This window comes from Eptatretus burgeri, chromosome 1 (genome assembly GCF_056783735.1).
Source record: "Eptatretus burgeri isolate ZD-2024b chromosome 1, Ebu_testis_v1, whole genome shotgun sequence".
Taxonomy (NCBI): domain Eukaryota; kingdom Metazoa; phylum Chordata; class Myxini; order Myxiniformes; family Myxinidae; genus Eptatretus; species Eptatretus burgeri.
In genome coordinates this window covers 138,396,800-138,414,064 of record NC_140961.1, presented here as the reverse complement: position 1 = coordinate 138,414,064, position 17,265 = coordinate 138,396,800, and the positions used below count along the sequence as shown (strand labels likewise).

Sequence of the window (17,265 nt, the reverse complement as noted above, 5' to 3'; positions counted from 1 at the left end):
ATGTTTCCACACCTTCACCGTACTGATGTTTCCGCATCCTCACCACATTGATGTTTCCACATCCTCACCGCATTGATGTGTGCACATTCTCACTGTACTGATGTTTCCACATCCTCACCGCATTGATGTGTCCACATTCTCACCGTACTGATGTTTCCACATCCTCACCGTACTCATGTTTCCACACCCTCACCGTACTCATGTTTCCACACCCTCACCATACTCATGTTTCCACACCCTCACCGCACTGATGTTTCCACATCCTCACCGTACGCATGTTTCCACACCCTCACCCTCCCGATGTCTCCACACCCTCACCTTGTTGATATTTCCACACCCTCACCGTACTGATGTTTCCACACCCTCACCGTACTGATGTTTCCACACCCTCACCGCACTGATGTTTCCACATCCTCACCGTATTGATGTTTCCACATCCTCACCGTAGTGATGTTTCCACATCCTCACCGTACTGGTTTCCACACCTTCAGAGGACTGATGTTTCCACACCTTCAGAGGACTGATGTTTCCACACCTTCACAGAATTGATGTTTCCACACCCTCACCGAACTGATGTTTCCACATCCTCACCGAACTGATGTTTCCACATCCTCACTGAACTGATGTTTCCACACTCTCACCGTACTGATGTTTCCACACTCTCACCGTGCTGATGTTTCGAAATCCTCATCGGACTGATGTTTCCACATCCTCACCGCATTGATGTGTCCACATTCTCACCGTACTGATGTTTCCACACCCTCACCACATTGATGTTTCCACATCCTCACCGCATTGATGTGTGCACATTCTCACCGTACTGATGTTTCCACATCCTCACCACATTGATGTTTCCACATCCTCACCACATTGATGTTTCCACATCCTCACCGCATTGATGTGTCCACATTCTCACCGTACTGATGTTTCCACAACCTCACCGTACTGATGTTTCCACATCCTCACCGTACTCATGTTTCCACACCCTCACCGTACTCATGTTTCCACACCCTCACCGCACTGATGTTTCCACATCCTCACCGTACTCATGTTTCCACACCCTCACCTTGTTGATATTTCAAAACCCTCACCGTACTGATGTTTCCACACCCTCACCGTACTGATGTTTCCACACCCTCACCGCACTGATGTTTCCACATCCTCACCGTACTGATGTTTCCACATCCTCACCGTACTGATGTTTCCACATCCTGACCGTACTGATGTTTCCACACCTTCAGAGGACTGATGTTTCCACACCTTCAGAGGACTGATGTTTCCACACCTTCACAGAATTGATGTTTCCACACTCTCACCGTGCTGATGTTTCCAAATCCTCACCGTACTGATGTTTCCACACCCTCACCGTACTGATGTTTCCACACCCTCACCGTACTGATGTTTCCACATCCTCACCGTACTGATGTTTCCACACCTTCACCGTACTGATGTTTCCACACCTTCACCGCACTGATATTTCCACATCCTCACCGCACTGATATTTCCACATCCTCACCGCACTGATATTTCCACATCCTCACCGCACTGATGTTTCCACATCCTCACCGGACTGATGTTTCCACACCCTCACCGTACTGATGTTTCCACACCTTCACGGGACTGATATTTCCACACCTTCACCGCACTGATATTTCCACATCCTCACCGCACTGATGTTTCCACATCCTCACCAGACTGATGTTTCCACACCTTCACCGCACTGATATTTCCACATCCTCACCGCACTGATATTTCCACATCCTCACCGCACTGATATTTCCACATCCTCACCGCACTGATGTTTCCACACCCTCACCGTACTGATGTTTCCACACCTTCACGGGACTGATGTTTCCACACCCTCACCTGATTGATATTTCCACATCCTCACCGTACTGATATTTCCACATCCTCACCGCATTGATGTTTCCACATCCTCACCGGACTGATGTTTCCACACCCTCACCGTACTGATGTTTCCACACCTTCACGGGACTGATATTTCCACACCTTCACCGCACTGATATTTCCACATCCTCACCGCACTGATGTTTCCACATCCTCACCGGACTGATGTTTCCACACCTTCACCGCACTGATATTTCCACATCCTCACCGCACTGATATTTCCACATCCTCACCGCACTGATATTTCCACATCCTCACCGCACTGATATTTCCACATCCTCACCGCACTGATATTTCCACATCCTCACCGCACTGATGTTTCCACATCCTCACCGTATTGATGTTTCTGCATCCTCACCGTACTGATGTTTCCGCATCCTCACCGTACTGATGTTTCCACACCTTCACCGTACTGATGTTTCCGCATCCTCACCGTACTGATGTTTCCACACCATCACCGCACTGATATTTCCACATCCTCAGCATACTGATGTTTCCACATCCTCAGCATACTGATGTTTCCACACCCTCACCGTACTGATGTTTCCACACCCTCACCGCACTGATGTTTCCACATCCTCACCGTATTGATGTTTCCACATCCTCACCGTACTGATGTTTCCACATCCTCACCGTACTGATGTTTCCACATCCTCACCGTACTGATGTTTCCACATCCTCACCGTACTGATGTTTCCACACCCTCACCGTACTGATGTTTCCACATCCTCACCGTACTGATGTTTCCACATCCTCACCGTACTGATGTTTCCACATCCTCACCGTACTGATGTTTCTGCATCCTCACCGTACTGATGTTTCCGCATCCTCACCGTACTGATGTTTCCACACCTTCACCGTACTGATGTTTCCACACCTTCACCGTACTGATGTTTCCGCATCCTCACCACATTGATGTTTCCACATCCTCACCGCATTGATGTGTGCACATTCTCACTGTACTGATGTTTCCACATCCTCACCGTACTGATGTTTCCACATCCTCGCCGTACTCATGTTTCCACACCCTCACCGTACTCATGTTTCCACACCCTCACCATACTGATGTTTCCACATCCTCACCGCACTGATGTTTCCACATCCTCATCGTACTGATGTTTCCACATCCTCACCGTACTGATGTTTCCACATCCTTACCAGACTGATGTTTCCACACTCACCGTATTGATGTTTCCACATCCTCACCGTACTGATGTTTCCACACCCTCACCGTACTGATGTTTCCACATCCTCACCGTACTGATGTTTCCACATCCTCACCGTACTGATGTTTCCACATCCTCACCGTACTCATGTTTCCACACCCTCACCGTACTCATGTTTCCACACCCTCACCGTACTCATGTTTCCACACCCTCACCGTACTCATGTTTCCACACCCTCACCGCACTGATGTTTCCACATCCTCACCGTATTGATGTTTCCACATCCTCACCGAACTGATGTTTCCACATCCTCACCGAACTGATGTTTCCACACCCTCACCGTACTGATGTTTCCACACCCTCACCGTACTGATGTTTCCACACCCTCACCGCACTGATGTTTCCACATCCTCACCGTATTGATGTTTCCACATCCTCACCGTACTGATGTTTCCACATCCTCACCGTACTGATGTTTCCACACCCTCACCGTACTGATGTTTCCACACCCTCACCGTACTGATGTTTCCACACCCTCACCGTAATGATGTTTCCACATCCTCACCGTACTGATGTTTCCACATCCTCACCGTACTGATGTTTCCACATCCTCACCGTACTGATGTTTCCACATCCTCACCGTACTGATGTTTCCACATCCTCACCGTACTGATGTTTCCACACCCTCACCGTACTGATGGTTCGATACCCTCACCGTACTGATGGTTTCCACACCCTCACCGTACTGATGTTTCCTCACCCTCACCGTACTGATGTTTCCTCACCCTCACCGTACTGATGGTTTCCACATCCTCACCGGACTGATGTTTCCACACCCTCACCGTACTGATGTTTCCACACCTTCACGGGACTGATATTTCCACACCTTCACCGCACTGATATTTCCACATCCTCACCGCACTGATGTTTCCACATCCTCACCAGACTGATGTTTCCACACCTTCACCGCACTGATATTTCCACATCCTCACCGCACTGATATTTCCACATCCTCACCGCACTGATATTTCCACATCCTCACCGCACTGATGTTTCCACACCCTCACCGTACTGATGTTTCCACACCTTCACGGGACTGATGTTTCCACACCCTCACCTGATTGATATTTCCACATCCTCACCGTACTGATATTTCCACATCCTCACCGCATTGATGTTTCCACATCCTCACCGGACTGATGTTTCCACACCCTCACCGTACTGATGTTTCCACACCTTCACGGGACTGATATTTCCACACCTTCACCGCACTGATATTTCCACATCCTCACCGCACTGATGTTTCCACATCCTCACCGGACTGATGTTTCCACACCTTCACCGCACTGATATTTCCACATCCTCACCGCACTGATATTTCCACATCCTCACCGCACTGATATTTCCACATCCTCACCGCACTGATATTTCCACATCCTCACCGCACTGATATTTCCACATCCTCACCGCACTGATATTTCCACATCCTCACCGGACTGATGTTTCCACACCCTCACCGTACTGATGTTTCCACACCTTCACGGGACTGATGTTTCCACACCCTCACCTGATTGATATTTCCACATCCTCACCGTACTGATATTTCCACATCCTCACCGTACTGATGTTTCGACATCCTCACCGTACTGATGTTTCGACATCCTCACCGTACTGATGTTTCGACATCCTCACCGTACTGATGTTTCGACATCCTCACCGTACTGATGTTTCGACATCCTCACCGTACTGATGTTTCCACATCCTCACCGTATTGATGTTTCTGCATCCTCACCGTACTGATGTTTCCACACCTTCACCGTACTGATGTTTCCGCATCCTCACCACATTGATGTTTCCACATCCTCACCGCATTGATGTGTGCACATTCTCACTGTACTGATGTTTCCACATCCTCACCGTACTGTTTCCACATCCTCACCGTGACTGATGTTTCCACACCCTCATGTTTCACCGTACTTATGTTTCCACACCTTCACCGTACTGATGTTTCCACATCCACACCGCATTGATGTGTCCACATTCTCACCGTACTGATGTTTCCACATCCTCACCGTACTCATGTTTCCACACCCTCACCGTACTCATGTTTCCACACCCTCACCGTACTGATGTTTCCACACCTTCACCGCACTGATATTTCCACATCCTCACCGCACTGATATTTCCACATCCTCACCGCACTGATGTTTCCACACCCTCACCGTACTGATGTTTCCACACCCTCACCGTAATGATGTTTCCACATCCTCACCGTACTGATGTTTCCACATCCTCACCGTACTGATGTTTCCACATCCTCACCGTACTGATGTTTCCACACCTTCACGGGACTGATGTTTCCACACCCTCACCGTGCTGATGTTTCCACACCCTCACCGTGCTGATGTTTCCACACCCTCACCGTACTGATGTTTCCACACCATCACCGTACTGATGTTTCCACACCCTCACCGTATTGATGTTTCAACACAACCTCACCGTACTGATGGTTCCACACCTTCACCGTACTGATGTTTCCACATCCTCACCGCACTGATGTTTCCACATCCTCACCGCACTGATGTTTCCACATCCTCATCGTACTGATGTTTCCACATCCTCACCGTACTGATGTTTCCACATCCTTACCGGACTGATGTTTCCACACTCACCGTATTGATGTTTCCACATCCTCACCGTATTGATGTTTCAACACCCTCACCGTACTGATGTTTCCACAACCTCACCGTACTGATGTTTCCACACCCTCACCGTACTGATGTTTCCACCCTCTCACCGTACTGATGTTTCCACACCCTCACCGTACTGATGTTTCCACACCCTCACCGTACTGATGTTTCCACACCCTCACCGTAATGATGTTTCCACATCCTCACCGTACTGATGTTTCCACATCCTCACCGTACTGATGTTTCCACATCCTCACCGTACTGATGTTTCCACATCCTCACCGTACTGATGTTTCCACATCCTCACCGTACTGATGTTTCCACATCCTCACCGTACTGATGTTTCCACACCCTCACCGTACTGATGTTTCCACACCCTCACCGTACTGATGTTTCCACACCCTCACCGTACTGATGTTTCCACACCCTCACCGTACTGATGTTTCCACACCCTCACCGTACTGATGTTTCCACACCCTCACCGTACTGATGTTTCCACATCCTCACCGCACTGATGTTTCCACATCCTCACCGTACTGATGTTTCCTCACCCTCACCGTGCTGATGTTTCCACACCCTCACCGTGCTGATGTTTCCACACCCTCACCGTACTGATGTTTCCACATCCTCACCGTACTGATGTTTCCACATCCTCACCGTACTCATGTTTCCACACCCTCACCGTACTGATGTTTCCACACCCTCACCGTACTGATGTTTCCACACCCTCACCCTCCTGATGTCTCCACACCCTCACCCTCCTGATGTCTCCACAGGCTCACCGCACTGATGTTTCCACATCCTCACCCTCCTGGTGTCTCCACACCCTCACCGAACTGATGTTTCCACATCCTCACCGAACTGATGTTTCCACATCCTCACCGAACTGATGTTTCCACATCCTCACTGAACTGATGTTTCCACACTCTCACCGAACTGATGTTTCCACATCCTCACTGAACTGATGTTTCCACACTCTCACCGTGCTGATGTTTCGAAATCCTCATCGGACTGATGTTTCCACATCCTCACCGCATTGATGTTTCCACACCTCACCCTGATGTTTCACCTCCTGATGTTTCCACACCTCACCGTACTGATGTTTCCACATCCTCACCGCACTGATATTTCCACATCCTCACCGCACTGATATTTCCACATCCTCACCGCACTGATATTTCCACATCCTCACCGCACTGATATTTCCACATCCTCACCGCACTGATATTTCCACATCCTCACCGGACTGATGTTTCCACACCCTCACCGTACTGATGTTTCCACACCTTCACGGGACTGATGTTTCCACACCCTCACCTGATTGATATTTCCACATCCTCACCGTACTGATATTTCCACATCCTCACCGTACTGATGTTTCGACATCCTCACCGTACTGATGTTTCGACCACCTCACCGTACTGATGTTTCGACATCCTCACCGTACTGATGTTTCCACATCCTCACCGTACGCATGTTTCCACACCCTCACCCTCCCGATGTCTCCACACCCTCACCTTGTTGATATTTCCACACCCTCACCGTACTGATGTTTCCACACCCTCACCGTACTGATGTTTCCACACCCTCACCGCACTGATGTTTCCACATCCTCACCGTATTGATGTTTCCACATCCTCACCGTAGTGATGTTTCCACATCCTCACCGTACTGGTTTCCACACCTTCAGAGGACTGATGTTTCCACATCCTCACCGAACTGATGTTTCCACATCCTCACCGAACTGATGTTTCCACACCTTCACAGAATTGATGTTTCCACACCCTCACCGAACTGATGTTTCCACATCCTCACTGAACTGATGTTTCCACACTCTCACCGTACTGATGTTTCCACACTCTCACCGTGCTGATGTTTCCACACTCTCACCGTGCTGATGTTTCGAAATCCTCATCGGACTGATGTTTCCACACTCTCACCGTGCTGATGTTTCCACACTCTCACCGTACTGATGTTTCCACACTCTCACCGTACTGATGTTTCCACACTCTCACCGTGCTGATGTTTCGAAATCCTCATCGGACTGATGTTTCCACACTCTCACCGTGCTGATGTTTCCAAATCCTCATCGTGCTGATGTTTCCACATCCTCATCGTGCTGATGTTTACACATACTCACCGTACTGATGTTTCCACATCCTCACCGCATTGATGTGTCCACACCCTCACCGCATTGATGTGTCCACACCCTCACCGTACTGATGTTTCCACACCCTCACCGTACTGATGTTTCCACAGCATCACCGTATTGATGTTTCCACATCCTCACCCCACTGATGTTTCCACATCCTCACCGTACTGATGTTTCCACACCCTCACCGTACTGATGTTTCCACACCCTCACCGTTCTGATGTTTCCACAGCATCACCGTATTGATGTTTCCACATCCTCACCCCACTGATGTTTCCACATCCTCACCGTACTGATGTTTCCACATCCTCACCGTACTGATGTTTCCACACCCTCACCGTTCTGATGTTTCCACACTCACCGTACTGATATTTCCACATCCTCACCGTACTCATGTTTCCACACCCTCACCGTACTGATATTTCCACATCCTCACCGCACTGATGTTTCCACATCCTCATCGTACTGATGTTTCCACATCCTCACCGTACTGATGTTTCCACATCCTTACCGGACTGATGTTTCCACATCCTCACCGTATTGATGTTTCAACACCCTCACCGTACTGATGTTTCCACAACCTCACCGTACTGATGTTTCCACACCCTCACCGTACTGATGTTTCCACACCCTCACCGTACTGATGTTTCCACACCCTCACCGTACTGATGTTTCCACACCCTCACCGTACTGATGTTTCCACACCCTCACCGTAATGATGTTTCCACATCCTCACCGTACTGATGTTTCCACATCCTCACCGTACTGATGTTTCCACATCCTCACCGTACTGATGTTTCCACATCCTCACCGTACTGATGTTTCCACATCCTCACCGTACTGATGTTTCCACACCCTCACCGTACTGATGGTTCGACACCCTCACCGTACTGATGGTTTCCACACCCTCACCGTACTGATGGTTTCCACATCCTCACCGGACTGATGTTTCCACACCCTCACCGTACTGATGTTTCCTCACCCTCACCGTACTGATGTTTCCTCACCCTCACCGTACTGATGTTTCCACACTCACCGTGCTGATGTTTCCACACTCACCGTGCTGATGTTTCCACACTCACCGTGCTGATGTTTCCACACCCTCACCGTGCTGATGTTTCCACACCCTCACCGTGCTGATGTTTCCACACCCTCACCGTGCTGATGTTTCCACACCCTCACCGTGCTGATGTTTCCACACCCTCACCGTGCTGATGTTTCCACACCCTCACCGTGCTGATGTTTCCACACTCACCGTGCTGATGTTTCCACCGTCACCGTGCTGATGTTTCCACACCGTCACCGTGCTGATGTTTCCACACCGTCACCGTGCTGATGTTTCCACACCGTCACCGTGCTGATGTTTCCACACTCACCGTGCTGATGTTTCCACACTCACCGTGCTGATGTTTCCACACTCACCGTGCTGATGTTTCCACACTCACCGTGCTGATGTTTCCACACTCACCGTGCTGATGTTTCCACACTCACCGTGCTGATGTTTCCACACTCACCGTGCTGATGTTTCCACACCCTCACCGTACTGATGTTTCCACATCCTCACCGCACTGATGTTTCCACATCCTCACTGCACTGATATTTCCACACCCTCACAGCACTGATATTTCCACATCCTCACCGTACTGATGTTTCCAGATCCTCACCATACAGATGTTTCCACACCGTCACCGTGCTGATGTTTCCACACCGTCACCGTGCTGATGTTTCCACACTCACCGTGCTGATGTTTCCACACTCACCGTGCTGATGTTTCCACACTCACCGTGCTGATGTTTCCACACTCACCGTGCTGATGTTTCCACACTCACCGTGCTGATGTTTCCACACTCACCGTGCTGATGTTTCCACACCCTCACCGTACTGATGTTTCCACATCCTCACCGCACTGATGTTTCCACATCCTCACCGCACTGATATTTCCACACCCTCACAGCACTGATATTTCCACATCCTCACCGTACTGATGTTTCCACATCCTCACCATACAGATGTTTCCACATCCTCACCGTACAGATGTTTCCACACCCTCACCGTATTGATGTTTCAACACCCTCACCGTACTGATGTTTCCACAACCTCACCGTACTGATGTTTCCACACCTTCACCGCACTGATATTTCCACATCCTCACCGCACTGATATTTCCACATCCTCACCGCACGGATATTTCCACATCCTCACCGTACTGATGTTTCCACACCCTCACCGTACTGATGTTTCCACACCTTCACGGGACTGATGTTTCCACACCCTCACCTGATTGATATTTCCACATCCTCACCGTACTGATATTTCCACATCCTCACCGTACTGATGTTTCGACATCCTCACCGTACTGATGTTTCGACATCCTCACCGTACTGATGTTTATCCACCCTCACCGTACTGATTTTATCCACCCTCACCGTACTGATGTTTCCACACCATCACCGCAATGATATTTCCACATCCTCAGCATACTGATGCAGAGATGCCAACTTTTGGAAATCAGAATTAGGGAGGATTTGCAACCGACACCAAATAATGTGCGCGAAGCGCACATCTCGAGCGCGGAGCGCTCGACCCTTGAGGCGGGGTCCAGGGCCCGCCTTTGGGCCCTAGAAGCTCTGGGGTTCTAGACGCTCTCTAGTGCCCTCTGAGCCCTATTTTGGAGCATTTAACATGTTAAGAATTCCCACTTTTTAAACAAAAAAAGGGGAAAATTGTGCACTTTTTAATGTTACATGTATGTTAATATTAGTAAGTTTGGGGACAATCAAAGATTAACAAAAAGCACAAAAGAAGCAATATTTTTCTTACCTTACTGGCTGGTACTACTGCTGCTTGCTTTTTCCATGGCAGCTTTGCTGAGTGACAGCTGTGTGGCTCTTTTAGCCCTTCTGATTATGTCTTTGCTGTATTCTCTCTGGTAGCAAGGGGTGCTATGAGCTAGTTTTTTCAATTAAGAGAGCTTCCAGGGTTTTGACACTCAAATTGGGACGGAATTCAGTATGATTCTTCCGTACAAGACTGAGTGCTCGCTCACATGATGCGTTCGAATGAGGAATGACCAAGATTCCCTTCATCACTTTGCTCAAATTAGGATACTTCTTGGCACCAGTGCAGGGATCTGTGAGCTGTGAAATCCGATGCCACTGCTCATCCACTCTCACTGTCTCAGTAGCAATTGTAGCTATGGAGGCGTCTGCCTGGTAGTGAGCGAATTCACTCTCAAGACTGTCTATGTCACTATCACCGCCACTGAACAGACAGGGGAATTTCTTGATGAAAAACTCCACACAGTCAAACCCCACTTCTTGGTGTAGCTTAACATCCAGCACCTGAGCATGCTTGGCTAATTCATCATCTAGCGGCCAGGTTTTGAAGATGTAATTGCAGGCTTTCACATAATATGAGCGAACTGCACTGAAGAAACCTTGGATGTCTGACTCACTCAGAGTTAAGGTGGATTTCTTGAGACTCCTTTGTTCCCTTATATACAGTTTGGCATCGTTCCCAATCATGAGGTCCTCATCATTCTTCTGATGATTTCTGTCAGAGAAGGGTACATTTACCAGAGCAACCGATGACACCGATGGTTTCAAAAACCGTACGAAGATATCTTTCAGAAGACCATTCAATTGTCCGTGCAGGAGATGAATACAGGGTTCGTCTCTTTGGAGCAGAAGATTCCCCTTCTCAAAAAGCTTGTAAGCATATCGAAGGAAGAAACAATAGAGTTTTGTTTGTGGAGACAAGAACATCCTGTTGACACGTTTTTCTCTAGATTCCTGCACAGTGTTTGAGGAAGATGCGCTTTTAGTTGTAGAACTCGTAGTACACTTAGCCGCAGGGTGATCACACTTGTGTTTACTGCCAGCAGAAGAGGTCAGACTCGTAGTACCAGATCCAATTTTACGTTTGAGGAGAGAGCTTGAGGTAGGTGCAGCCAAGGAAGAAGACCTCTGATTCGAAGGTTTTGCTGAGCTTCTATCAAGTGATTTGGCAAAAGCAGAACTTAACTTGGGTCCTTCTTTGCCTGTAGATGGGACTATCACAGTCTTTCTCGACTCTGAAGGGATCTGCTTTGTAGATGAACGTGATGAAGGGCCGGTGATGCTACCTGCTCTCAGCATTGGTTTTGGTGCTGTCCCTGCTGTCTTCTTCGCAGCAGATACTGCAGTGGTAGTGGTGAATGCTGCTCCACTAGTGCTTGATCCTGCAGTGCCAGTACTGGCAGTAGATACAGTGCCGTCCTTCTTGCTCGTTGTTAGAGTCTTGGCTACAGTTGGTTGCATTTTTCTTCGTACTTCTTCTTTGAAGAAGAGGCGAAGTGGCTCCCACTGTTCAATCAGCCTGTCTAGGCACTGACCAAGGGACAGCCACCTTGTTGCGACATGCTTCAGAATCTTGTGTGTCGGGGCATCACAGAGTTCTTGCAGTGCTTTCACTCCTTTGACACGTTTACTACTTTTGTCCAAGTAGTAGTAAATATCGATGAGAAAGTCATCTAATTCAATGGGTAAGGCCTGAGCCGCCTTCTTGGCCGTATTGTGCATCATATGGCAAGGGCATCCCATGATGTAGCACTCTGGATTTTGTTTGTGGATATAAGCAGCGACTCCTTTGTGCTTGCCCACCATGACAGAGGCATTATCAGCACAAAAGGAAACACAATTTCCCCACGGAATTTTCCTGTCACTGAACTCATGATCAAGCAGTTTGAAAATGTTTTCTCCAGTGGAATCTTGTTTGCACGCAGGCAAACTTAGCAAACCTTGCTTCACAATCCCAGCACTGTTGTCATAGTATGAAATCAGGACAGGATATAGCTGGGCCTCACCACTGTCATTGCTACCGTCTGTAGCTAGGCTAAATGGAGCTAGTCTAGCAATATCGGCAATAGATGAAGCAGTAACATTTGACAACTCACCAATTATTGCTGAAGTTTTTTTTCTTGCACATCCATACTTTGAAGCAACTTTTGAATCTGGAAACATCTTTTGAAATAGAGGTGCAGCATGATCTGAGACTGATATGGGCAAGTTATGTTCCACAATAAATCCACTAAAGAGAAGTTCCGCTCGGGTAACATCCTCTTCCTCGCTTGTCCCTTGTTTGGTGAAATAATTCAGAAGTGTACCGGTACTCGTGCTCGAAGATCTCTCCTTTGCAATGTCTGTGTGCCGTTTGCTTCCAACGTGCTTCCGAATATCATCGCGACCTCCGTGCTCAACTGAAATATCAACGCTGCATACTGTACAATACGCATGATGAATTCCTCTTTCAGACTTTCGAATACACGGGTATTGGAGACTGTATTCGGTCTTGTACTTCTGAGACCATTTCTTGGTCTTCGTAAGCTTCTTTTATGCCATTTCGTAATCAACATCGAGGGCTTGAAGCATCGGTAACTTCGAAGTCGATGTTCCACAGCTGCAGCGCGACTCGTAGAACTCTAGCGGCTGTTAAACACCGCACGGTGGTCGCGACCGCCGGGCTGGTACGGGGTCCAGCTGCATGCAGTGCGCGTATCGCATGCATATACACTGTGCATACATACCGCATGCACTGTATTGCACACATACCGCATGCACTAAATCTCAGTGCATGATCGCATAAGCGAGATCCAGACCCAATGTTTCGCTGCTCCTCATTTGAATTTGCAATTTTTTACGTACAATTTGGTAGCAGCGAACGTTATGGAGTTACCACATGCTATACGTAGCAGACGATGCTTTTCATTCAATTCTCATACTAGTACATTCTGATTAGTGAACAGTGCAAAAATATCAAAATTTCGGGAGGATAAGGATAGTGATCGTAAGGGCGGGAGTTTGGGTGAATTTTCGGAAGCCTCCCGATGAAATCGGGAGGGTTGGCATCTGTGCTGATGTTTCCACATCCTCACCGTATTGATGTTTCTACATCCTCACCGTACTGATGTTTCCACACCTTCACCGTACTGATGTTTCCACATCCTCACCATACTGATGTTTCCACATCCTCAACACATTGATGTTTCCACATCCTCACCGCATTGATGTGTCCACATTCTCACCGTACTGATGTTTCCACATCCTCACCACATTGATGTTTCCACATCCTCACCGCATTGATGTGTGCACATTCTCACCGTACTGATGTTTCCACAACCTCACCGTACTGATGTTTCCACATCCTCACCGTACTCATGTTTCCACACCCTCACCGTACTCATGTTTCCACACCCTCACCGCACTGATGTTTCCACATCCTCACCGTACTCATGTTTCCACACCCTCATCCTCCCGATGTCTCCACACCCTCACCTTGTTGATATTTCAAAACCCTCACCGTACTGATGTTTCCACACCCTCACCGTACTGATGTTTCCACACCCTCACCGCACTGATGTTTCCACATCCTCACCGTATTGATGTTTCCACATCCTCACCGTACTGATGTTTCCACATCCTCACCGTACTGATGTTTCCACATCCTCACCGTACTGATGTTTCCACACCTTCAGAGGACTGATGTTTCCACACCTTCAGAGGACTGATGTTTCCACACCTTCACAGAATTGATGTTTCCACACCCTCACCGAACTGATGTTTCCACATCCTCACCGAACTGATGTTTCCACATCCTCACCGAACTGATGTTTCCACACTCTCACCGTACTGATGTTTCCACACTCTCACCGTGCTGATGTTTCCAAATCCTCATCGGACTGATGTTTCCACATCCTCAGCGTACTGATGTTTCCACACTCTCACCGTGCTGATGTTTCCACATCCTCACCGTACTGATGTTTCCACATCCTCACCGTGCTGATGTTTCCACATCCTCACCGTGCTGATGTTTCCACACCCTCACAGCGCTGATGTTTCCACACCCACACCGTACTGATGTTTCCACACCGTCACCACATTGATGTTTCCACACCCTCACCACATTGGTGTTTCCACATCCTCACCGCATTGATGTGTGCACATTCTCACCGTACTGATGTTTCCACATCCTCACCACATTGATGTTTCCACATCCTCACCGCATTGATGTGTCCACATCCTCACCGTACTCATGTTTCCACACCCTCACCGTACTCATGTTTCCACACCCTCACCGCACTGATGTTTCCACATCCTCACCGTACTCATGTTTCCACACCCTCACCCTCCCGATGTCTCCACACCCTCACCTTGTTGATATTTCAAAACCCTCACCGTACTGATGTTTCCACATCCTCATCGTACTGATGTTTCCACACCCTCACCGTACTGATGTTTCCACATCCTTACCAGACTGATGTTTCCACACTCACCGTATTGATGTTTCCACATCCTCACCGTACTGATGTTTCCACACCCTCACCGTACTGATGTTTCCACATCCTCACCGCACTGATGTTTCCACATCCTCACCGCATTGATGTGTCCACACCCTCACCGCATTGATGTGTCCACACCCTCACCGCATTGATGTGTCCACACCCTCACCGTACTGATGTTTCCACACCCTCACCATACTGATGTTTCCACATCCTCACTGTATTGATATTTCCACACCCTCACCGTACTGATATTTCCACACCCTCACCGTACTGATGTTTCCACATCCTAACCGTACTGATGTTTCCACATCCTCACCGTACTAATGTTTCCACACCCTCACCGTACTGATGTTTCCACATCCTCACCGTATTGATATTTCCACACCCTCACCGTACTGATGTTTCCACATCCTCACCGTACTCATATTTCCATATTTGATGATGATAAACTGATGTTTGCTTTCCTATTCTCCTTGACGTTCTCCACCCCATTAACGATCGTGACACATGATTTCCCAACAGGGTCAATAAGAAGTCCTTTCAGAAAAGTGATTTAGTAAATGACAAGCTTTGCTGGGTTTTGTTAAAATGTATCTCAAGTATAGTCTTGATAAGCTATTGTATCTCAATATAATTACCCTGCAGGCATGAATCGAAAAGCAGGGTTAAGCATTTGGTTCACTTTGTCTGTCTGTCTGTCTACAGATGTCAGTCTATAATTGAGGAACAACATAATTGCTGTATTTTGACACAAATCAGAACATGAATCAGTATACGAATCTCCAGTTTAGCCATACTTTGGCAAATTGTGCTGAATCTCGTCCTGAATGTGCATGCGGAGAGAGGAGTGAGATAATTGTTTTACTCTGTCTGTCTGTCTGGCAGTCAAACAAAATTGAAAATCATTCCAAACAGGAAACTTAATGTTTTTTCGGATGTAATAAAGGACACAAACACCAGGCACAAATAACTAATTGAACATGTTCAATAAGGTGGTGTAAGAGATGGTGCATCAATGGTGGTAAACTTCTGAAAATAGTGTTTTGTTTCTTTCTCCAACCTTTAATCAATACCTTTATTTTATTTCAATTGAATTACTTACTGGAACACTGCTGAGCACAAATCACCTTTTGGAACTTTCAAAACCCTTCAGTTTAGCAGTACCTTGGCAAAATTGCCGTCTCAACCAATCAAATTTGCCGCTCACGCTCTCAGGGTGAGGGAACTTCGAGCTTCAGCCAAAATAGCGATGTCCAGCGATGCAACGCCTGAGCCAAATTCAGCCAAATTAAAAGGGAGGGATAATCTTCCCCACGTCCCTTTTCTCAAAACTGTACACAGTAAGGTGTTCTATGAACAATCTAGTTTTAATGGAGACAGCTTACGTTGATTCCCACACAAATCTTTTCCCCTTCATACTCTTCAGAAAGTCATTTTAGAATTTTGATCTAGACATTTAAATGCAAAACGTCAACATACCGAAAGTCTGAACACAGCATCTCCTGATCAGTGGAGTGATGGAGAGGAAATGAAGAAGGAAGAAGAAGCTTCCGATAAACACCAGCAGGATGAGAGCGTAGATCGGCAATGTGAACTCTGAAAGGAAAATAACAAGAAGGAAGGTCCGAGTATTGCATTCTTGTCTGCTTGCGATGACATGGGCCATGTCCATCACTTGATGCATGGGCCATGTCCCTCATTTCATGAATGGGCCTTGTCCCTCAAGTTACACATGAGCCATGTCCTTCATGTGACACATGGGCCATGTCCCTCACGTGACGCATGGGCCATATCCCTGGCCAAATTGATATTTCAATGTTCATGGGATTTCTGGCATCGTCTTCACACCGTCTCTTTTTTGCCAACTTATTTGTGAGTTATCAAGGATAAATAATTGTCAATTTGATCCAGATTCCAATAAGATTAAAATGTAAAATGCAGATGAAATCTTCATTTCAGTTCAATTGATATCAAATAAAATTAATTCAATTGAATTTTTGTGCTCTCCCGATAATTTTCATCATACCTTAA

General features: G+C 47.5%; 1 protein-coding gene across 5 annotated transcripts in view; it reads right to left on the bottom strand.

Annotated features, from left to right (window-relative positions):
* NPHS1 (NPHS1 adhesion molecule, nephrin) overlaps positions 1–17,265 on the bottom strand; it is a 258,041-nt gene that overhangs the window by 115,744 nt on the left and 125,032 nt on the right. For all 5 annotated transcript variants that reach the window (XR_015062842.1, XM_085900121.1, XM_085900112.1 and 2 more), the window contains one exon: positions 16,714–16,830. Coding sequence is in view for 4 of the 5 variants with exons in the window: in XM_085900121.1 (XP_085756247.1) it covers positions 16,714–16,830 (117 nt within the window). In the remaining variant the exon portion in view is untranslated. The remainder of the gene's footprint in view (positions 1–16,713; positions 16,831–17,265) is intronic.